This window comes from Nelusetta ayraudi, unplaced genomic scaffold (assembly GCF_046127955.1).
Source record: "Nelusetta ayraudi isolate G7.1 ecotype Tasmania unplaced genomic scaffold, CSIRO-AGI_Nayr_v1 ptg000022l, whole genome shotgun sequence".
Taxonomy (NCBI): domain Eukaryota; kingdom Metazoa; phylum Chordata; class Actinopteri; order Tetraodontiformes; family Monacanthidae; genus Nelusetta; species Nelusetta ayraudi.
Genome location: NW_027466072.1, coordinates 5,008,825 through 5,031,797, shown reverse-complemented (window position 1 = coordinate 5,031,797; position 22,973 = coordinate 5,008,825). Strand labels below are relative to the sequence as shown.

General features: G+C 45.3%; 3 protein-coding genes across 6 annotated transcripts; 1 reads left to right on the top strand and 2 right to left on the bottom strand.

Annotated features, from left to right (window-relative positions):
* Nucleotides 1-227: 227 nt before the first annotated feature.
* LOC142889483 (uncharacterized) lies at nucleotides 228-6,104 on the bottom strand. 2 transcript variants are annotated; one of them, XM_076028262.1, is made up of 3 exons: nucleotides 5,920-6,104; nucleotides 4,895-5,710; nucleotides 228-4,684 (listed from the first exon to the last, which is right to left on the bottom strand). In XM_076028262.1, the coding sequence occupies exons 1-3, from the start codon at nucleotides 5,981-5,983 to the stop codon at nucleotides 285-287; spliced, it is 5,280 nt and encodes a 1,759-aa protein (XP_075884377.1). In that variant the 5' UTR covers nucleotides 5,984-6,104; the 3' UTR covers nucleotides 228-284. The 2 variants fall into 2 exon arrangements, with proteins under 2 accessions (XP_075884377.1, XP_075884379.1); XM_076028264.1 differs by having other exon boundaries at nucleotides 5,811-5,939.
* A 2,444-nt stretch (nucleotides 6,105-8,548) lies between these two features.
* On the top strand, nucleotides 8,549-17,148 carry f13a1b (coagulation factor XIII, A1 polypeptide b). Its single transcript, XM_076028258.1, has 15 exons — nucleotides 8,549-8,681; nucleotides 10,814-11,043; nucleotides 11,781-11,969; nucleotides 12,209-12,457; nucleotides 12,555-12,673; nucleotides 12,774-12,881; nucleotides 12,976-13,150; nucleotides 13,265-13,403; nucleotides 13,630-13,733; nucleotides 13,900-13,988; nucleotides 14,110-14,263; nucleotides 14,704-14,979; nucleotides 15,146-15,306; nucleotides 15,467-15,603; nucleotides 15,820-17,148. Exons 2-15 carry the CDS (start codon nucleotides 10,842-10,844, stop codon nucleotides 15,959-15,961), a joined length of 2,244 nt encoding a protein of 747 aa, XP_075884373.1. The 5' UTR covers nucleotides 8,549-8,681; nucleotides 10,814-10,841; the 3' UTR covers nucleotides 15,962-17,148.
* LOC142889477 (protein mono-ADP-ribosyltransferase PARP14-like) lies at nucleotides 17,120-22,717 on the bottom strand. 3 transcript variants are annotated; one of them, XM_076028255.1, is made up of 13 exons: nucleotides 22,677-22,717; nucleotides 21,155-22,426; nucleotides 20,832-21,068; nucleotides 20,417-20,641; nucleotides 20,269-20,323; nucleotides 20,039-20,185; nucleotides 19,557-19,616; nucleotides 19,291-19,473; nucleotides 19,001-19,183; nucleotides 18,279-18,905; nucleotides 17,977-18,113; nucleotides 17,716-17,896; nucleotides 17,120-17,525 (listed from the first exon to the last, which is right to left on the bottom strand). In XM_076028255.1, exons 2-13 carry the CDS (start codon nucleotides 22,355-22,357, stop codon nucleotides 17,239-17,241), a joined length of 3,525 nt encoding a protein of 1,174 aa, XP_075884370.1. In that variant the 5' UTR covers nucleotides 22,358-22,426; nucleotides 22,677-22,717; the 3' UTR covers nucleotides 17,120-17,238. The 3 variants fall into 3 exon arrangements, with proteins under 3 accessions (XP_075884370.1, XP_075884371.1, XP_075884372.1); XM_076028256.1 differs by lacking the exon at nucleotides 20,417-20,641; XM_076028257.1 differs by lacking the exon at nucleotides 22,677-22,717 and having other exon boundaries at nucleotides 21,155-22,603.
* Nucleotides 22,718-22,973: the final 256 nt, after the last annotated feature.

Here is a 22,973-nt window from a genome sequence, read left to right as displayed (position 1 = left end):
CTGTAATTATGCTTCAGTCCGAGGTTTCAATGTTCTACCACCTTGACTCTTCCTCCTTCTTTGACAGCCAAAAGCCAAAGGTTTTTGTTCAAGCAAAATTTGAATTTTACATTTTTTAAAAAAGAGACACAAAAATTGTAATCATTTTTTCACCCTGAAAGCCCTGTTGTGTTTTTTTTTTGTTGTTATTTTTAAATTGCAACTTCCGATTCACCACAAACAAAGACTGTCGGTTTCTCATCAGGTTTATTTAAATAACATTTTCTCCCCAGGCGGCACCGCAGTCATCGCATGTCGTGCCGAGACGCCTGCATCTCCTGCACCTTCTTGAGCAGCCCGTCGCTCCTGGCACTGGTGACCACGTGGTAGCCGCCCCCGCACCTCCCCGCCAGCCACGCCAGCTCGCCGTTCCTCAGGATGTGCTGCTCCGCTCCCTCCCCGAGGGTTTCGCCCCACGTGAACACCAGCAGCGTGCGCCGCCAGACGTCGGGCCCCAGCGGCGCCATGTTCTCCTCCACGGCCCTGCGGAACTTCTGCGTGCACGTCAGGAAGGCCGGCACCAGCACCAGCACGGCGTGGAGGGCGGCGCCGCCGGGCCACGCCGCTCCCTTCAGCGCGCAGCCTAGCTGGTTGTCGTTGGTCAACTGGGGCCCGTCGCGCCACCTGAGGCCAAGAGGCTCCACGGCGGTGAGGTGCTGTCCCGCGACCTTCCCGCACCAGCGTCTGAAGGTCGAAGCTTCCTGTGTGGAAGTGTCCCCGCACAGGAGGCTGAGCCCGGCGGGGGAGCTGCACGACCAGGACTCCCCCAGCAGCATCACCCTGAAGTCGGACCCGTCGTCGCTTGAGCTTCTGGGTGAACCGTCTCCGATGACCTCTGACCCTTCCATGCCCTCCCCCTGGGCTCTGTGTGTTTCGGGATGATGGTCGTTGCTCCCAGTTGCTGTGTTTGCCCGTCTGCTGGACCCACTTCCTGTTTCTAACGCGTCCTCCAGGCGGAAAGGCTTCCTTCCTCCATCTCTTCCTCCTCCATCTCTTCCTCCTCCTCCTCCTCCTCCTCCTCCCTCTGTCACTCTTCTCTCTTTGGCGAGCAGCTCCTCTTCGCGCTCCCTCAGCTCGCCTTCCCGCCGGCTCACCTCCTCAAGTGACGCCCTTAGCTCCGCCTCTTTGCGCAGCTCCTGGCCGGCGCTGCTCAGCCGCTGCTCCCTCTCCTCCTCCAGCTCCCTGATCTTCCTCTGGAGGTCCTGGCTGTGGCTGCTCAGCTCCTCCTGCTGCTCCTCCAGAGCCTGGAGCAAGCTCTCCACTTCTCTCTTCCGTTCTCCCAGGCGTCGCGCCCTCGCCTCCCTCTCGACCAGCTCCCCCTCCCTGGCATCCAGCTGGCGCCCCCTCTGGCTGAGCTCTTCCTCGCCGCTCCTCAGGAGCCGCTCCCTTTCGCCCACTTCCTTTTCCCGCTGCGCCACTTCCTCCTCCATGGCCTTCTCTTTGATCTTGATCTCAGCGTGCCTTTTCTCCAGCCGCGTCACCAAGTCCTCCCTTATTTCACGGATCTGCCTCTCTGCCTCGCCCTCCCTCATCCTCATCCTCTCCACCTCCTCCCTCAGTGCGCCGACCTCCTGATCTTTGACCTTGAGGATGCCCTCAACTTCCTCCTCTCTGCTCCTCAGCTTTTCTTCGCGCTCCTCCGCTCGCTCCCTCAAGTCTTCGCCCTCCTTCCTCAGCAGCTCGCACACTGCTCTGAGCTTCTCCTTGTCCTGCCTCGTCCTATCACTTTGCTCCCGCAGCTCTGCGACACAACGCCGGCTCTCTTCGTATTTCTCGGCGACGTCGGCCGCTCCTCGCCGACACTCGTCCACATCTTTGTTTCGGCTGGCCAGCTCCTTCTCGTATTGCCGGGTCATGCTGGTGGCCTCCTCCTCCATCCTGCGGGTGAGCTCCTTCAGCTTGCTCCTGGTCTGCTCGATGGTCAGTCGCAGCTGTTGCAGCTCCCTTTCGCTCTCCCTGTCCTGGAGCCTTAGCCGCTGCAGCTCCAGTTCCCTCTCCTGGAGTTTCACCGTCACCTCGGCGTCAGCGGAGCTCTGGCTCTGGAGGAGGTTCCCCCGCAGCTCCTCCATTCTCTCCAGGCAGCTCGCGTGTTCCCGCTGCGCCTCCTCCAGCTCTTCGTCTTTCTGTACAATTTTTTTGATTTTACTCTCAACGAGGCCTCTGAGCGCGTTCATCTCGCTCTCTCTCGCCTCTTCCTCTTCCTTCCGTCTGGCTTCCTGATGGACGGCCTGCAGCTGGAGATGCTCCACCTCGCTCTCCCTCTCCTTCAGTTTTTCCTTCAGGTGGTTCAGCTCCTCTCTTTCTTGTTTTCGTGTTTCTTCAACATCCTTGCTGTACTCAGTCAGGTTTTCTATCACTCTGTCCTTCTCCACCAGCTCGTGCTTCATCTGTTTCTTGTGACTTTCTCCCTCCTGTTCCGTCTGCCTCAGCTGCTGCTCCAGCTCTTCCACCCGTTCCTTCATCGTTTCCATCTCTTTTTCCACCTTCTGTCTTTGCTGCAATTGCGTCTCAGCCCTCTCTTCACATTCTTGTCTCAGCTCTTCCATCTCTTTTTGCCTCTCTTTTTCTATCGCCCTCATTCTATCACTGCACTCTTGTTGGATCTTTTCCACCAGTTCTTCAGCATCTTTCACTTTCTTGTCCATTTCCTCATTGTGTTTCGCTGCCATATGCTGCTTCAGCTTTTCTACTTCTGTATTTTTTGCTGCCATTTCTCCTTTGTGCTGCACTTTCAACTCCTCCACCTCCTTCTCTTTCACCAGCGTCTCTTGCATCATGTCTTCTCTCATCGCTCTCATTGCTTCCTCATTTTGCAGCTTTGCTTCTTCCATTTGGAAATCGCACTTCTCCTCCAACTCTAACATCTCCCTCTTCTCTGCTTGCATTTGTCTCTCTGTGTCTTTGGCAAACTCTCTTTGGAGAGTTGCGATTTCTTTTTGTGATTCCTGCATCATGACCAGTTTCTCACTTTCACACTGTAGTTTGAGCCGATCTTTTTCTTCTGTGTTTTCTTTAGTCTTCTGTTCAAGCTCTTCTCTGTGTTGACATTTCATTTTCTCTGTAGCCTTTTCCATTTCACAAATTTTTCTGGCCACCTCTTCATGATGCTTCTTCAGTTTGTGTATCTCTGCGTCCTTCTCCTCTATCTCTTTTCTGTGCTGTAGTTTAATTGCCTCTGCACTGATCTCCATGTGTTCCTCATATTGTTTTGTCTTCTCAAGGAGCAACTGTTTTTCCTCTATTTTCTTCCTCACTTCCTTCGCCTGGTTTTCTTTTTCAAGCATCTCCAGCTGAAGCCTTGCTTCCATCTCTGCCATCTCCCTGTTTTTTCCCTCAGCTTCTCTCTCAAGAGCTCGTTCATAGTGTCTTTTTGTTTCTTCCATTTCACTCTTTAACAGATCGATTTTCTGCATCCACTCTGCTTCCTCCTCCCTCTGCAGCTCTGCCTTCTCCTCCACTTTCTCCACCTCGCTCAGCCACTCTCCTTCCTTGACTCTAATTACATCCTCAGTCTGTTTCATCTCTTTTTCACTTTCAGCACATGTGCATTGAAGGTCGAGGAGCTTCACTTGCTGCTCGTCGATGGTGTTTTTCAAGTCTTCGACCTCTCTGTCTCTCAACTCCAGGCTGAGCAGAGCTTTGTCCTTCTCCTCTCTGCTCTGCTTTAGGTCCACATTGATTCTCTCCTTCTCGATGAGCAGGTCTTGAATTTCCCTCTCTTTGTCCTCTGTCAGCCATCGAATCCTCTCTTCAAGTTCACCATCATCGTACTTCCTGTATTTGCTCATCTTGTCCTGGTCTTCCTCATCTTCTCTTTGAACGTCAATCTTTAGTGGCGATTTCTGTTTCTTTCTCCTGATGAAGAACCTCATGCTTTTCATCTCCCTCTCTCTCATGGTTCTCAGCTCGGCCTCCTGCCGGAGCATCTTGTCTCCCACCACTTTTAGCTGGTGGTTGAACTTTTCGTTCTTCTGCCGTGTCAAATCCTTGACTTCCTGGACAAGGCCGGAAAAAGCCTCGCATCGGTTTGTGGCAGCCATCTTCTCCACCTTCTGCAGGAGCTCTGTCACCGCGTTGCGGCCCCAGTCCACCTCTGCGCCGCTGACCACGTGGTACCTGTCCCTGCACTTGTGCAGGATCCACTGGAGGTCCCTGCCGCCACCGTGGATGTGCTGTGCGATATCCACGCCCTCTCGAAGCTGATCCCCGTGTGTGAACAGCAGGATGGTGTGTCTCCACGCGTTCTCGCCAAAGAGTTCCAGATGCTCCCTCACGTGTCCCGCCGTGACCAGCGTGTCCACTCTCAGGGTCAGCAGGAGCGCGTGAGGCCCCGGTGGGCACAAGGCCACGCTGCTGACCACCTCTCTCTTCACCCTCTCGGGTGTTCCACCTGCCGCTCCCCCCTCCCAGCCTGGAGTGTCCACCACCGTCACCAGACGCTTGGCCACCTCTGCTTGCTGGCAGCTGCACTCCTCCGTCACCAGGCCGACCGGGAACAGGTCACTTTTCCCCAGGATGGTGTTCCCGGCAGAGCTCTTCCCCGTTTCGCGCTCCCCCAGCAGAACCAGCCGGACTTCAGACAGTCGTCGGGGAGCCTTGGAGAACGAATGGTGAGCGTCCAGCAGCGAACTCTGAAGGTCATCGGCTGGAAAAGAAAAGGACAGGTGAAATATTTTCCATACATGCGTCTGAATATTCACTCTATTTAGGATCTTTTCTGGTTTTAAGGGTTGTTTTTTTTATCCTTATTACTGCACTGTGGTTATTACACCTTTGCATTGATGCTGGAAGGACAAGTTACTTATTTCTCCCACTATCCCTTGCATCTCTTTGAGTTTTTGAACAAAGAACTCACTTGTTAGAACAGCTTTGATGGTCGCTCTCTGCGTCTGGTTTTCCATCTGCCTCTGTTTCTTCCTCTGTTCTCTCGCCCTCCGTTTCCTGTCGGCCTCGAGGCCCGTCAGCAGCGCGCCGTCCATCTTTAAAAAATCACCTCCGTCCTCCCTCTTCTCCTCCACCATCACCTCCAGTTTCCTCAGCAGCTCTGCAACCTGCACCCCTGCGTCCCCTTTGCTCCTGTTGTCCAAAACGTGGTACCTGTTCTCGCACTTTTGGAGGAGCCTCTGGATCCCTTTGCCACCTGTTCGGATTCGCTGCTCCATGGAGACCAGGCCGAGTTCGTCTCCTCTGGTGAACAGCAGCATGGTGTGCTCCCAGACGTCCCCTCCCAGCGGCTCCAGGTGCTCCTCCATCTCACCGACGTATTCCTCCGTCACTGAGGTGCACGACCGCACAACCAGAAGCAACGCGTGGGGTCCGGGCGGACAAAGCAAAACACTCCGTAGAGTTTCTCTCCTCACCCAGTTGGGAGTGCTGTTGAGCGGGTAGTACCACTCCCAACCAGGGGTGTCCACCACCGTGACTTTTCTCCCCGCCACATTAGCGTGACTCTCCACCACGCACTCCTCTGTGGGTTTGCCACTTTGGAATCGTCCCGCTGCTCCCAGTATTGTGTTGCCTGCTGCACTCTTCCCTGCTCCTTTCCTGCCCAGAAGGACCAGTCTAAGTTCTGGAAGAGCATGATGATGATGATTTGGGTCCATATCGACCTCCAGGCTCTCTTCCGTGAAGAACGGAAGAAGTACTTCCTCAGAGCACTTTACAGGAAGCTCTAAAAGAAAAAGAAAGCACAACAAGAAATGCACTTGAGCCACAACTCTTTTTTTGTTTCCCTTTAAAAAAACAAAACAGTTTAAACTTGAGGGTTTTACCATATAATACTCCGACGTAAAACTGTACTCGTCATCAGAACGTGCGTGCTTTTCTCGTTTTTAGCGCGTGCATGAGAAAAACGAAAGAGCAAACTTCACATAGACTCACCACTGCCGTTGGCGACGACTGACCCGCAGCTCTTTTGAGTCAGCTCCATCACCACGCCGTACATATTCTTCTTCTCGCCCTTCCTCTTCCCCTTTTTTAGTTCCTGTGTGAATTCTAGAGGAAGCGTTTCACCACTCTCATTGTGAGAGAGGAGAGAAAAACATGCTGGGACCTACTCAGAGCCAAGCTCAAGGCGGTTTAACACTCGCGCCACGTGACTTTCTCATACGTTCTGTTCGAGATCAGCAGGAAGTTGACTCCATCCGCTTGCAATACACACACACAAACACAAAACAATGCATGTAACCATATTTTGTTGTATGCACTGTTTAATTATAGATCTCTCTGCTTATGAAACCCTCTCTCCAGTATGTATTCACACACCTCATGTGAGCTTTTGAGAATCCTGCTATCAGTCGCTCGCCCTGTGGTGAATGTGTGGCACTTCCTGTGGTGAGAGGTAAAACTGAGCTGAGTGCAACATGTTTCTCAGGTCTTGCCGGCGTATACTTAAAGCAACAGTGTGACTATGGGAAGCAAAGAGCAAAAATATACAAGTACATACTTATTTGTGATGATCTCCAGGACTGAGGCGCTCAGATGGCTTACGATAAATGCAAAAACAACATAGACATTCTCAACCGCATGAGAGCGCTCTGTCAGTGCTCAGAAATGCCACAAGCGGGCGGTGAGTTTGGTTTTCTGTTCTGCATCGCCCTCAGCGTCGATGTACTCATACAAACAGTAGACCATTTTTTTTTCTCAATTCCCTCCAAAACAGTCACTGTATTGTGTGGAGAGCCAGTATCCTTTCAACATGCCTGCCTGCATTCAAGGTACAACATGTTCCCATGTCCAGTCCAATCGTACGCAAGCGTGCGCGCACACACACACACACACACACACGCACATGAGATCGTGTTCTTTATGATTCAACCTTTCCATCGCAGTTCATAAAAACAGAGCCTGTTTATGGAAAGGACTGAATCAGGCATATTGATTTGCTGCCATTAACCAGAGCGCAGTTGTTCTGAGGTCTGTTAAGTGTTTCACTGAATATGACTATGATGGATGCCTTTTTTTTTTTTTTTTTAGGTGTGTGCAGCTTTTTTATAAATGTCAGATGAATTACTTTTTTATTTGACTCCCTGCAGCAGCGCTTCTCTCCAAATAGGAGGTTCAAATGAGACTCCTTTTCAGGGGTAAAGCAGCCTTAGCTACCATCAACACTGAGTCTCAGAGTTGTTCCCTTTTCATGTCAAACATAAATTTACATTTGTTGATTGGTTTGCCTTTTGGATTAAGGCAGCAATCAAGAGGACGTACGATTAGCGATGGAAATGGAAAACACAGAAACATGGAAGGCAACACATTTGAAAAAAAAAATACATTGAAGCTGGTGAAAATTGCTCTTCACTTATCTGGAATCAGTTTTGAAGAGTGGGCGTGTCTAAGTGCATGCTCGGGTTGGGTATTACCTCCCCAGCAGTTTAAATCTATGAAAAAAGTACATTTATGGGGGTGCGTGTGAATAATTGTACAGCTAACAGTACGGCGGCCTCTTTACTTGAGGCTAAAGACACTCTTGACAAGGTGTCACCTGTGCTGTTCTCAAATTAAATGAATGCATTCATCCACTCTAACTTTCTGTGATTATGTTGTTTTATGTTGTGACAACCTTTGACGAGCGTTTGTGGCCTGCTTATGTTTTAGCATGAAAAAAGTGTTTGGTTAGGCTTTGGAAAATATGTTTTGAATCCAAGAGTAAGGTTTGGTGCCACAACCCAAGATGGAAACGCTAAAAATATTCTCCCCATTGATGGAAATGATCGTTTGCTGGCTTCTCTCTGAGCAACTGTTGCTAATTGCTGTTTTGTCACCAACAACTTATAAATTACATTGCATGAATAGCATTTAGCATAGTTTAACTCTATTCATGCTGCAAAATATTGTTTATCTTGTTAACACTACAAAAGGCCACAAATGGTTTGGATTTAGAAGGTGTCGACAACTAGAAAGATTAACTTTAAAGGCAAAAAAACACATCAGTTTGAGGTGTTTAGAAGTTGTAGTAAGCAAATATATTCAGCTCTCCTATCCCGTAAGGTGACTTTAGGGCCGCTGCTGTCACATTTAGACATGTCTCTGAAGTATTTAAATCACTTTAGACAAAATCAGCAAACATCTTATTCTTTTTAAAATAGCCTGCCAGAAATTGTCACCTGGATCCACGAAGAGGTCAAAACAGAAGTGTTTTTTCTCTAAAGAGAAAAAAAAAAACACTTCCTTCCACACAGTGCAAAGACTGATGAACCAAAGATAAATGCTGACCCAACCCACAGCACCGCTAAAAAGGGATCGTATTAGCACACTGACCACACTTGCGACTCTTTGAGCCAGGTGTGGTCAGCGGGCCACTGGCAATTGTGGACAAGAACCGTACCGCCGGCAACTCTGAAGTGTGCATCGGATCGTGTCATGTGTGAAAGCTCCAACATTGTGTGGCAACATGATCTGAGCTGCGTCCAGCTGTGGCTTGAACAGAGATGGTAGATTCCACATCCTGCTCCTAAATTGGACCAACCAGTTACACAACACCATTTTCCTGCAAATAACACACACACACACACACACACACACACACACACACACACACACCTCTTCGTATCCTATATAAGGAGAAGCAGAAGTAGAAGGAGCAGCAGCAGCAGATCGCCTCTGATCCAACGGCAGCATTTCTCTCCAACTTCATCTGTTCTGAGGTGAGTCAACTCTGGGTGCAACACAAACATTTCAACCGTACATTTATATTGCTAAAATTAAGAGTGGCAAATTGTGGGTCAAAATGTATTATATTTATTGTCCTCCATATTTAAAGCACTCGTGTTTTGCTGCTGCTGTGTATTTTCCCCTTATTTTTCACTTGATAAAGCAAACAAGTTCTTCATTGTTTGATGGCATGCACATTTAAGGAAGTTTATTCCATGAATTCTATCAGGATATTTTTCTTACTTTTTCTCATATCCAAAACTTGCAATAATAGTCAAATTTCCATTTCAATATTGCAGTAATAAGAATTAAGTTAATTAAATTAAGTTGATTGAGTTGAGCTTTGATTTGTTTCTGTTTTTATTTGCATTTATTTATTTTTTGGGGTATCATTTTAATTTTTCATGCCTCAACATTTTAGTTTTACTCTCCACAAAAAAAGCAGAACCTGCTCCAACTTTTATAGCCTTGCTGGAACAGTTTGACCTCAAAGTCAGCAAATATCAGCATCTGCTGGCATTATGTGAGGCAACTGGACTTCAGTTCTGAGGAAGCCTTTCAGATGAGAGGAGTAATGAGTTCAAGTTCAGTTGCCTCAACTTAACCTTTCTACATTAATTAATAAATTGTTTCATAAGGAAACAATTTCATGATCCCACATATGTGATGTTTTAGCTTATTTCACATTTTAACTCTTGAACATATTTATGTTGTTTGCTTATTTGTGTAGAAAAAAATACACTGATTCAACTATCCGGCTTAATTTTGTCTTCTTGGCCAAGCAAAGGTCTTGTACCACTGTCACTTTATATTATGGATGACCGGATCTAGAAATAATCACTGGTACTGTTTTTTTATGTCACCCAGTAGTTATCAAAGTAGTTGCAATGTGACAAAGAAACGTCCAATAAATAGGGATATTCAGAATGATTTAAAATTAAAATAAACTCCTTGGCATACTACTATGTTTTTAAAGATGGTTGCTCTTTGCTGATGTACAGGCTAAATGACGTATCAGATTACTACAGTTTATGATCTTTAAGTCAATGTTTTCTTACGTCCTTATTTTCATCCTTTTTTCCACATTTCCATCTGTTGCTCTGCTCAATGGTACTGTGTCCATCTGTGCGTTGAGGTGAAAATAGAGACCTTATTGTGCTAAACTGTGACTCACCGTCAAACCTGGCCACAGACTTTTCCCCGTGACCGGCACACACCCATGATGTAACAGTGGAAATGTATTCCCAGCCAGGTGTGTGTAGCACTGACCTGACACCTTGAGCTTGTATCAGTTAAAAACAGCTGCAGTGTGTAATGGTTAAATCACCCTCACCACATGTTTACATAACCATCATTTTGTTTTCCTCCACAGCAGCCTGCGCCCGAGTTCGACTTGGCTACATGTTAGTTTAAGGGTTGATGTAATTTTAGCTCTTCCATGTTTTGTGGATATTATGAGTCACGCTGCTTCTTGACATGATTGAAGGCGATCACACCCAAAGAGAATTAGAACCCTGTCAGTCGTCAGTGGTTTGTTGAGTTGTTTTGCCTTTATATTTAGATATTCAGGTTTGGTTGACCAAACAAAAACGGGCTTAGGATATTACTGAGCCACTGCTTATGCCCACACTTGTGACCATTTAAGTTTATAGTTGTCAATTCAAAGATTAATCTCACATCATTTTTTTCCTAGTGGTTTTAATGCTGGGAAGGAACATATTCCTTGTCCTGTACATGATTGTATGAAGCTTCTCAGTTTATCCAGAAGGAACTTCACAAAATACCAGCCAGAAACAGCTTTTCACCATACGCTGTTACAAAATAGCAAAAAGGGCTTCAAGGGTCTCTGTTTCCTGTTAATCTGTCACAAACAGTGATCTATCTGCAGGATTTTCTTTTTAAGCTGTGAGGCAACACACAGACACATCAGTGAATGCTGCCAGTAGAAAAGATGAAAAGCAGAGTTGATGTGCAGAGGGAGGAGAACATCTTTTCCTGACATTTCCAGACGTGACCATGTCAAACAGGAATCGCTGTGAAAATGCAATATTGCATGTGCAAATGTTAGTTAGGATGAAGTGGCGGAAAATCCATCGTCACAATTAACCCCTCTTCCTCTCCCCAGACACGTCACCTGATCTACAATCAGCACCATGTCCACCACGGAGGCTGCCCCAACCACCGCTCCCCTGACCCCCTCCACCCCCCCACCTGGTCCCACTGGAACCCGTCCCAAGTTGACCAATCGTGGCCGCAGCTCCGGCCCCGTTGCCAGCTCCAACTCTGACGCGACAGAAATACCTGAGTTTGAGCCCTTTGTGGCACCGGGTCCGAGGGGATTCCCACCTCTGACTGGTGAGAGACAAAACAGTCCTCACGCTGTGACTGGAGGATTTTATTTCAAATGTGAAAAGCTTTGATTCTTGAGAACGTGTGTACGCACAGGACTTGCCTTCCCTTCATATACACCCGTATACCCGTATATCGTTTCTTCACTGTTTAAAATGTGTCTTTTAAAGTTTGTTTTTGTATGAAGAGGTTGCACGGAATTATCAAACTGAGCTCCCCAAGTTGTTGTTGACAAAAATGTTGCAGAGCTGTTTTGCATTGATCACATAGATCAAAACAAGCCAGTTTTAGGTTATTGGAACCAGACCTCAGTTTAACTGCAGCACCGTCACTAGACCAGTGCACTTTTGTACTGACACTCAGTTTGAAAAAGGAGAAATGTCTACAAAAGAAAAGCGTTGGAAAAAAAAAATATGAGTCCTTTTTAGGAAGACAACGGCGTCCTCTTGTCAGTGCCACAACTTCCAAGTTCTGCACAAGACTGACAAATGAATGACATTCAGCAAGATAAAAATAACACAAGAAAGTCCCATTTCCTGGAGCTTGTCAATTTACTCCACTCTTTTTTTCTTTTTCTTTTTTTTTTAACTTTAAGAGCTGTAACAGGATAGATACCCAGAATCTTCCATCTAGTTATGGATGCTGGACTGTAGTATACAGTTACAGATAAGAGCAATAATTTAGCATTTTTTTCCGAGCGTGTTTCAAAAAGCAACCTTGTCTCTTTTCCTCCGTCCACTCAGAGTTCCTTGACATCATGGACGTTGACATGATGAGAAAGAAAGAGGAAGTCAACAAGCAGCAACACCGCAGCAGCTACTACAACTCTGAGCATCTCATCGTCCGTCGAGGACAAGAGTTCCAGGTCGAGATTCTTTTCAATCGTCCGTACAAACCCAGCAAGGACCAGTTTGCTGTGGAGTTTGTCATCGGTGAGGACGGTTCCTGGTCCTTATTGAGAGCCTCTTCTTCTGCCAGTTAAATCTATGAGATCCATTATTTTAGATGATGTCTAATTTTACACATTTCTTCTTTTCCATGAGAGTGACACATTTTATTAAACCATTCATTATATTTACTTTGCTTTACTATAGTATATATTATTTCAAAAAAAAAAGAAGACAAAAAAAGAAAAGAAAAACAGCCCTACGGTACCTGCTTTTCCGTCCAGGTCCCAGCCCTGAATACAACAAAGGCACCTACATCCCTGTCTTCCCCACCGGGAACCGGCAGAGCTCCTGGCTGGGCCGCATTACCAACACGTCAGGCAACACGGTCACCGTTGGAATCACGCCTAATGCAGACTGCATCGTGGGAAAGTACCTCCTGTACGTCGCTGTGATGACACCGTTTGGCATCCGCAGGACCAGGAAAGACGACAACCGGAGCCTCTACATCCTCTTCAACCCCTGGGCAGCAGGTCGGCTGACGGGCCCCTCTTTGGTCTGGCGCCACTGGACTGTTTCAGTTTTTTTTCATCGCATTCAGTCAAACAATAATGGCTTTGTGTTCACCAGCTGACGCTGTGTTCCTGGACGATGAGACGGAGAGGCAGGAGTGTGTAATGAACGAGATTGGAATCATCTACCACGGTGCATTTGACGACATCGCAGAGAGGGACTGGAACTACGGACAGGTAGCGAAGACCATTGATGAGCAACAAGCGAGAGTGTTGCTCATCAATCAACGTTTTTTTCTTTTTAAGATCCTCAAGACTTCTTTCTTCTCTTCAACAGTTCAACTACGGCATTCTGGATGCATGCCTGTACATCATGGACAAGTCTGGGATGCTCATCACCAACAGGGGGGACCCCGTCAAGGTGGCCAGACAAGCCTCAGCTATGGTGGGTTAAAAAAAAGTCCCAGTGGACATCCGGTGCAGCGACTCCACTCTGACACTGTGATAAACGCTGGATTTTGTCTCTTGGTGGAGATCAGCTGAATTCCCGCGACGACGAAGGCGTGCTGGTGGGGAACTGGAGCGGCGACTACACCTATGGAGTGGCACCCACTTCCTGGACAGGCAGCACAGACATCCTGCTCACCTACGCCAGCAGCAAGATGCCCGTGTGCTATGCCCAGTGCTGGGTCTACGCTGCCGTCTTCAACACCTGTGAGGGCGAGTTACACTCACGTGGTTGAGTAGTAATGGCTGAAATTCCTCTTCTTGAGTCCAGTCACGCCTTCAATTTATTTTTGTCTTGTTTTCCTTCCTTTTTTTGTCAAGTCTTGCGTTGTCTTGGCATCCCATCGCGAGTGGTGACCAACTACTACTCTGCCCACGACAACGATGGAAATCTGAAAACTGATATCATCCTCTTTGACAATGGCAGGATCGATCGGGATCGCACTAAAGATTCTATCTGGTAAGAGTTGATTTGAATGAGTTATTCTTTGTATTTTGTGTTTTTTATTTTATTTCTAATTTGATTTGAGTTGCTTACGTTTTGAAGAAATTATTTAAGGAAATGCTTTTGGTGTTGTAACAGTGGTGCTCTGTTTTCTATGAGTAACATATTTGATAATGCTTTTGTCTGTGTTTCTACTGAGGCCTGTGAACTTTTTATTATTCATTTTCTGTTTTCACTGCAGGAACTATCACTGCTGGAACGAGTGCTTCATGACCAGACCAGACCTACCCGCTGGCTTTGGTGGCTGGCAGGCTGTCGATGCAACACCACAGGAGACCAGTGATGGTATGTGCTTATTCAGTTATTTAATGTTGATCTAAGTTACAGCAAAAAATAGATTTCAGTCATCTTAGAATTAAAGCATGAATAACAATACCAAACGTTTTGTCTTATTCGAGAAAAGGTTTGGCCCTATTTTTTTTTTTAATCTCCTCCAATCTGATCCATAAAGGCATGTACAGATGTGGTCCAGCCTCTGTCCAAGCCATCAAGCATGGGCAGACATGTTTCCCATTCGATGCTGCCTTTGTGTTTGCAGAGGTAAGTTTTCAAAAGCTGCGTATCCAATTCAGATTGGCCCATTTTGTTTGTTTGTTGATTTGTTTTTGTTTAGTTTTTTTTGCTTTTTTCTCAATTTGTATTCTGCCTGTCCTTGCTACAGGTTAACAGTGATGTGGTGTTTTATACCCGGAATAAAGATGGCACCCTGCAGACAGTTAAAGTGAATCCAAATCATGTGGGCCGAATGATTTTGACCAAAGCTCCAGGAAGCATGGAACGCAGAGACATCACTGAACAGTACAAGTTCCCTGAGGGTAAGTGAATACATCTGTCACGGTTTAAGAAGAGTTCCCATTCCCAATCGGCCGGTCACATAGAATTTGAATGAGTGAGTCCAATTGTTTTTCATCTTGAGCACCAACACCAGGTGGTCAATTTACAACAATGGGGTCTGGCTGCCGGTGCTCCTGTGATTATTGACTGATTATTTGGCACAGTTTTTGGACTGGAGCCCTTTCCGAGTTGAAATCAGCTAGCTGGCATCATTTTGCTTGTTTCACGCCAACGCTGGCACCACAAAAGAAACAAAGGGCGTTGCTGAAGATTAGTCAGTCACCTGTGACTTCGCATTTGGCATCATTGTGTATGGATTAGGACTGCTTTAGGCTGAGGCCATGGTGATTTTGCAAATAACTCAGGCTATAAAGCAAATATTTAACAGACACTGTATGAATGTTTTGCTCATCTTCTATAGGCAGCGTGGAGGAGCGGACTGTTCTGGAAAAAGCCGAGCAGTACGGCTGTCAGCGAGAGACGTCTGACCTTCCTCCAGCTGATGTGGACCTGGTCCTCCCAACCATGGAAGTTCAAGTAGGCGACGACTTTGAGTTGACGCTGGAACTCATAAACCACAGTGACCAGCGTCGTGTGGTGGATGCCTACGTCAGCGGGACCGTGGTCTACTACACCGGAGTGACCAGCTCTGAGTTCCTGTTCAGGGATCCCACTCTGACGATTGGCCCCAATAAAAGCAAGTGAAGCTGGGTTTTTTTTCTGCCTCTCTAGATTTGGATTAAAGTATTTGCAGGGAGGGCTGGGGGTGCTTTGTGAGTTTATTCCTGCATCTTATCATATTCACAGGCACTTTTTTCAGATGTTCAGGGTAAAGACAACTGATTGTATTTTGTGTTGCTCAGGTGTACAGGAGGTGATCGTGGTTGAATCGAGAAACTACATGCGGAAGCTGGTGGAACAGGCTAACCTTCACTTTATGGTCACCGGGAAGGTGAAGGAGACCGGTCAGATTGTCAGCGCCATGAAAGTGGTCACCCTCCATAATCCCCAACTAACAACTACGGTGTGAAATTATTCTTACTTGGCTGGTATTCTTCACTGAACGTGCTAAAACGTAGTGGCTGGGATCACCTCTACAGTGCTGAACTTGAACTTGATCCAAAGCATGCTTATAAGGCTACACTGGTCATCTCTGGTGGTGTTTTTTGGGTGTTATTCTGCAGGTGTCAGGTGGGGGTCGGGTTAATGAAGAGATGATGGCGTCTGTGGAGTTCACAAACCCTTTCACCTTCAGCCTGGAGGAAGTCTACATTCGCATGGAAGGACCTGGGGTCATGCCGCCCAAGTTTAAATATTACAGGTAAAACCAGCAAACAAGGAAACTGCTTTTTTAAAAATGTGTGTCTAGAACCTTGTTTACATTGTTTGTTGATGTTGAAAGAAAATTATTCTTTTCATTCTTTCTAATTTTAATGTTTTCATGGGTTGCTGTTAGTCAAGTTGAGCCTTACTTCTTTCTCCTGAAAAAGAAACAGTTCAATCTTTTATCTGTCCTGAGTAATGGTTTTGGTTCCAGTCTGATTCCAGGAGGCTCCTCCCTGGTCTGGTCCGAGTTTTTCATCCCCCAGAGAGCCGGTGTCACTCGGCTGATTTCAACTCTGGACTGTCGTGCTCTCCGGCAGGTCCATGGCCAGGCCACATTCACCATCAAACCCTGATGAGTGAGTGAGTGCCTGACACCTTCAACACAACGTTATGGATCTAAAATATGATTTGTGACTGTAGGTTTGCTTCAGCTTAGTGTGTGTAGTTTCAGTATTCAGCATAGTTAATCTATAGTTATAGAATTATTCTTACCTCATGATTTCTCCTTATTTCACTCCGTCGTTGGATTTATTTTCGTATGAGACATTTCCACTATTACAAGCAGATTAAGGTTTTGTAAACCAAAAGAAACGGCTTGACAAGACTGTTAACAGTGGAGCTATATTGAATTTCAACTGACTGATAATCTTTCAAGTAAGATTACAAGTACATTAAAATATCACATGAAATACATTTTGGTTGGAGGAGAACTTGTAAACCATTGTATGTCAACCAAAGAAGCAACACAAGTGTCATCTGGCCAGTGTTGCTGACAAAAACATGATACCCATGTGGTGAATTCTTCTGGTGGCTTCGTGTGATGTAGATGTTGAAGGAGTCTTCACTGACACAGACTTAGTTGTATATAAAAACTGGCTTATTTGCAAAGAAGTCAGAAGTCAGTCAGGCACCTAGAAAGCCTGGGGATGTCTCTGGGCCAGATGTGAGCAACTCCGATGATCCTTTGTTCACATCACCTCTTATACCCCCAGCAACCAGGGAGGAAGATGCTGGGAGTGGGGGGGTGAATGTATGCATTCCATAGCTGCACCCCCAATGGCCATCTGGTTTCAATTTGGTGGCAGTGGCAATAACAAGACCATAACAAGACCATATATGGAACTGAGATGCCCTTAGGCAAGAAGTGCAGCCAGTTCACTGCTGAGTTCACATCAGGCCATACACATAAGTTCAAATGATGTCATATGCATAGATTCAGATACTACACCCACACTGCACATTGTGGACAGACAGATAGACAAACCTTAAATAGCAACACCATAAACTCATGAAACAATATTCTACATATTTTCAGGAATGAAACAAAAACTAACCAAGCTTGTATTGCATTTTAAGATGTGCAGAATTTTCACTGTGGAATTGCAGATAATACGCTTCAGGAATTAACATTGTGCTTGAGACCAGCTCCGCCTATTTTTTCATAATAATCTACTATATGACTTGTTCCTGCCCATTTTGTGTCTGTACAACACAAAAAAAAAGCACATACATAATAAAACACACTTTTACTGTAAAAGTACCTCTGTGTTGTGAATTAATAGCATTAAAAAAAAAAGCAAAATAAAAACAATTGAAAATTGTTTCTCTAGTGCCTCACTCCACCTTGTCGTCATTTGAAGGTGATGAGGTACTCTGGGTATGCTTGGTTATCGTGGAACACAACAAACATGGAAGGGTTGGCGAGCACATCCACCACACTGTCAAAACTGTCCTGACTCTGTGCGCTTGTGCGAGGTGGGGGAACCCTCATGTCTTCACGGCCCAATGTGTATGAGCCAGTCAGAACTCGGGCCACGAACATGAGCTGAGTCCCATCGGCTGCTGGCTTTGAGTAAATAGGCTTTGCTGAGTAGCTTGCATCTACAGCAAAGTAGGTTCCGTGACCAAAACTGGTTGCTGGGATTGAAAAGGAAAAGATTAACAGCTTGCACATCACAGCTACACAACATTACCTTTCAAAATGAAAAAAACGACACTCCTCATCAGAGTAGCTATCTATTACAGCTGAAAGATTTGACCATTAACTGTGCACATAGTTCACAACCAAGGATAACTAGTTACTGCAGCCAAGTTCAAAGAAACATACCATTTTTTCCAGAAAACCGCCTGTTGAAGCCGTTTTTCACAATCTTTTTGGAATTGCTGTCTGTTGTTCCATGGTACAGAAGCTTCTCACAGGCGTCGGCATCCTGTCTGTTCTTATCAGCGATGCGTTTCTTCTGCACTTCGTAGGCACGTCGGAGATGGACATTCTGCACACGCTCGATCTGTGAAGAGATAAAGTGAAACCAGTGACAAGGGATGTCTTGGGAAACAAATAGTGTGTTTCAGTGAGTTTGCCACCAACCTTTAACACGGTCTGCTTGGCGGTTTGGCTGAAGGCCTTTTCCACAGACTGGTACTCTGGACAGAGAGGCTGCAGCGCAAACATCTCCAGATTTTCTCCAGTGGTCATGTTGTCCCAGCACAAAGGGAGCTTAAAGTCTTGAAGAAATTGAAAAGAATTTAAAAAAAAATATATATACATATATATATATATATATATATATATATATATATATATATATATATATAAAAAATCAGACACTCCTAATGCAGAAGAGGAAGAAGTGTCATAAATCCAACATTTTCATGCAAAGTGTTGCTCACCTGAAAGATTCACAAGTCGTTTCAGCTTCGCCCTCTGCCCGCTGATTCTTAATATGGCCTCCATACTTTGTAGATTTACATTCCATGACCTGCCTTGTGCATCCACAATTCCTTGCGCAACCTCTTTTTTCTCAAGGCTGTAATTGGCTCTCTTAGGGACCCTCTGCCAGTTCCCATTGTGAGGAAGGATACACCAAGTCACACGGGTGTACAAGTCATCCTCATCCCTGACTTTCAGCTCTCTTTTTAATTCCCTGTTCATGGAGGTGCTTACGAAACACTCCAGTTTGTTGACTCCATCTTTTAAGCCCGTCACCACCACAACAGTGCCTTGGCTATCTTGCTTCTCCTTGATGCACAGATTCTGGCTCTCCATCAGCAGCTTTAGCTCCTTCATGTCGTCCGAGCTCAGATTTGCGAGTTCTTCCATTTCATAGGTCAGAGTGGAGCACTGCGCTTCGTAAAGTCTAGTCAGTTCTGTCCTTGCGTCATCAACATCGTTTCTTGAGTAACCCAAGATTAGAAAGCTGGAATTCTGACTCGCAGAGGTGGCAACAAGTTGGTTTATTCCTTCACTGACACATGAATGTGGCTGTTGCTGTGCATGATGCAACTCTGGCACTGGGCCTGTAGGTGAGGTCACAAGGTAGCAGTGAGTTGCCAATGACATGAGTGATTTTAGATAAGTGGAGTGTGGGTAATTGTTGTGAAAGCGTGCACACCTTTGTTGTTTAAAGCAGAGGGGAACATCTGCATTGCTTCAAGTTTAAATGCCAAGAAAACATCGATCTTGAAGAGCACAAGGCGCACTTCCCTTACAAAGTCAAGAGAAGTGAATGAAGTGGCAGCCTTGACTCCGAGGAGGATGGCTCGGGCTGCAACTGCTGCATTCATCCCACCAGCACCTGCAAAAATTCTTCAACTTAATTTATTTAATTCCGTACCTGATTTGAGGTGACAGTGGGTTTTTTGTTCATGTTTTTGTCAAGGTTAATCCAAAAAGCCAACTTACCAGTGCGCAAGGACGGGATAGCAACAGAGTTGACTTCTAGACTTTCACAACGATCGATTATGTCAACCACCAATTGTTCAATTAAATCTGCATCATTTTTTCCGCAGACGTGTAAAAGGACTGAACAAGGATACGATCCTGTCTGGGATTGAAAAACATCTCCGGACACAGCATAATCAGACACTGCACAAAACACAATAGAGAAATCATTAGCGGGGGATGATATGCTCTACAAAATTTTCACCAAAAGAATTGTGTGTCCTTACTTGCTTTAAGTTCAGACTCCACTTCAGGTCCAGCAATGGCTAAAATGGCTTTGCACACATCTGCAAAGACACCAAAGCTCCTGTGAGACTGAACTCTGGGACTGCTGTGATGTCCCATTGTTGTAATGCTACATTACATCAGCATATAAAGACATCTTGACAGTAGGTTAGTATTGCTTTGTTTAGTTTCATTTACATATCGAACAGGAACGAGTGCTTCAAAAATGATTTCATGCATAGGATTAAGCTTGTTTAATGTTGGGTGGTCTTTAATTAAACATTCAAATGTTTGGAGTTGCTCCACGGAAATTGGAATGAATTTGGAACTGCCGCAAGTTTAACATTAGCTAATGAACAAGCATTCTTTCAACTGCAAGACCCAACATAAATGTTGAACCATTGACACCCGTACTGGAATTTCATTGTACCAGACATAAACAACACTACTTTCGACCAACCGTCCTGAAACATATATCACCTACCACTGTCGAAATATTGGAAGTCTGTTGTGTTCACGACAGCGTCTGTTGTCTCATTGGTTATGTCGCCAAAAACCAAGTGCAGTTTAACTTTGCCACCGACTGTCATAACAATGCTGTCCAGGTCGGTAGTGAGGCTCTTGAAGATTGCTGGCACAGAGGACATTGCAACACGTTACATTCTTTCTTTTGTTCGCAATATTCAGGCTTTCTAATTTTCTTCATCTACTTACATTGGCTTTGATTGTTCATGGCTGCCCTCAGACATTCACACACTTTATTGTAGCACTGGAAATAAAAGCATTAAGAAGTTATTCAGTCCTGCACTCATGCGTACTACAAACCGCATTTCCTAGTTTTTGTACAAAACGTAAACGTTACCTCCTCAGAATTTGGATTGTCCGGGTTGATAACAATGTGGATGTCAGACAGGAATTTTGAGGATGCAGATGAAGCAAACTGGCATATCTTGTCGGTCATGAGCTGAATTGCATCTGCCATGTTGAATTTTAAAAGAGGTCCTGGTCCCATGACTGGTAAGGCCACAATGCGAAAGTGTTGCTCTTCACATAAGTCTAAACACTTGAGCAGTCCTTTTTCAAGTGCCTACAAAACAACAAGTGTGATAAAGATCATCTCTACTTTAAAAAAGCTTTATGGTATCCTAAGAAAATGATTTTGTAGCAGATTAATGTTAGGCTTCCACGAGCTAAAATAAAAGCTACATGGTAAGGTAACTGATATTTTAAGGCTTAAGTTTTTTACCTAAAGAATACCAACCTAGTTTTGACCGTACCTGCACACTTTTCCCTCTGACTCCGTCCCATGGCAGGCATTCGATGAATACAATTTTGTTGCAGCTGAGAGACGCAGGTGCATCAACTTGCAAAATGTCGCCGGGCTTCAAGGTGGAACTTGCTGCCACCTTATTAAACAGCAATTTCAGACTTTTTCCTGCTTTTCTCAACAAACGTTTTCCCACATTTGCAGACTCTATCTTACATTTGACCATGGGGACCACCAAAATATCTGCCTGTGGAAAATGTCAAAAGAAGAACATTAATATTGCATTGCTGATTTACATTGCTGTCATACATAGCATAAGAGAAATGGTCAAACCTGCTCATTCTCTAACAGGCCAAGCTTGACTTCCATTCTTAGCTTGATGGAATCACTTCCTTGCTGCCCTTCTGAAATGTTGGCTGTGGATATTCCATGGCTGCTGGTGACTCCGGTGAAGTTTAAAGTATCCTCAATAACAACCTGACAAGATCTCTGGATGGACCCCATGTTTGCTATACCCTCTGTTTTAAAGTACCAGTGGGCCCCTGGTCCATCAAAAAGTAAAGTGTCTGACGTCAGAGTGGCAAGTGCTGCCTTTACATTTTCCAAAGCTCCCTGCACCATTGAGGGAGGTCCAGTCAGTACAATGTGGGGGTTTGGGGCTGGTGAGGCTTGAAGAGTCACTTCTGTCTGCCTGGGACAGATCATTTTCAAGAATGCATGAAAATGGTCAATTATGTCACCTGGTAGGTTCAGCACTTCCTGTGCGTCCCCTTCGCTCATCAGGGATTTATTCAGGATCTCTTTAAGCTTGTTTACACTTTCAGTGTAGCCCACCAGTTGCATTTCAGTGACTGAGTCATGTTTTGGGGTTGGGATAAAGTTGGTGTTCACTCTGAGTTCTTGAGAGTTTTCTTGGTTTGTGGCCTTGGTCATGGTTTCTTTTACTCTGTAGAGAACCGAAGCTTCAATATGCAGCAGCAGCACGGTGATCAGACTGATGTCTGCCCTGAGAGTCGCCTCGGCCTCGTCCAGGGCATCCAAAGACAGACTGGACAGTACCAGCTGTGATCCGATCTCAACAGAAACAGTGTGTTTAAGTGTCTGCTCAAAGAGAGAAGAGTATCTGGAGATGGCACTGCTGCTTTGGATGAAGGTAAACGAAGTTCTGCTGAGAGTCACCATCCGTTTTTGAACCTGCTTGACGAGTTGATCCAGTATTGTGACTCCTAATTTGACTTCGTCGTTCGGTCCGTCAAAGACGACAGTGGAACCAGCTTTGTGAACTTTTATGTTTGGACAACGATCACTTATTTGACGACCAAGCTCTTTTTCTATCAATTTGAATTGATGCTCTTCCGCTGGTGACTCCATCACGGACGGGGATTCATGGAGTTTTGGCACATACTTGAAATGGCTGATGTACTTCTTAAAAGGGAAACTCCCAGAACCTTTCTTAGAAATCGCCGCGCCTTGTTGTGTCACGCAGGGCTCTGCTGCGCTGCCAGCTGAAGGCAGTTTGTGTTCTTTCACAGCCATGGGATTGTCCTTTGACTTGACTGGCTGAAACAACTCTTGGAGATGTTTTATATGTTCTTCTTTGTGATTCTACATTTGAAAAATAATAATGCAATAATATATAAATAATAATTAACACTGAAAAAGCTTGTGTATAATTGTTTTAGTGGACTAATATTCCTACAGAGCAGTGAGCACTGTGATACACTTAACATTATTTATAGATAATGACTCTTCCCGCAACCATTACAAACAAGTCAAACCACATATTGTTGCGTTGTTTACTGTAAACAATGTCAGAATTAGAAAAGAGTCAGTGACTGGACGGGGATTCACTCACCTGTGACTGACAAGTGGATTTTTGACTAACTGTGTTCGATTTACTCTTAAATCCATTTTTTAGACCTGTAGAGCAACAACAAACATCAGAATCCAAACAAAAGGCTCCAAATCCCCCCCAAAAATACTTGTTTATCTTTAATTTGATAAAAAATTGGATTGTTTTACCTTTGAAACGTAAACTCTTGGTGTAATTTCCATCTTCTTGAAGTCCACAGTCTCCTTCTCCTGGGTTAGATCCTTTCTGCCACGTTGTCTTCTTCATCTCTATGCCGTAATAATTTGCTTTATCATTTTA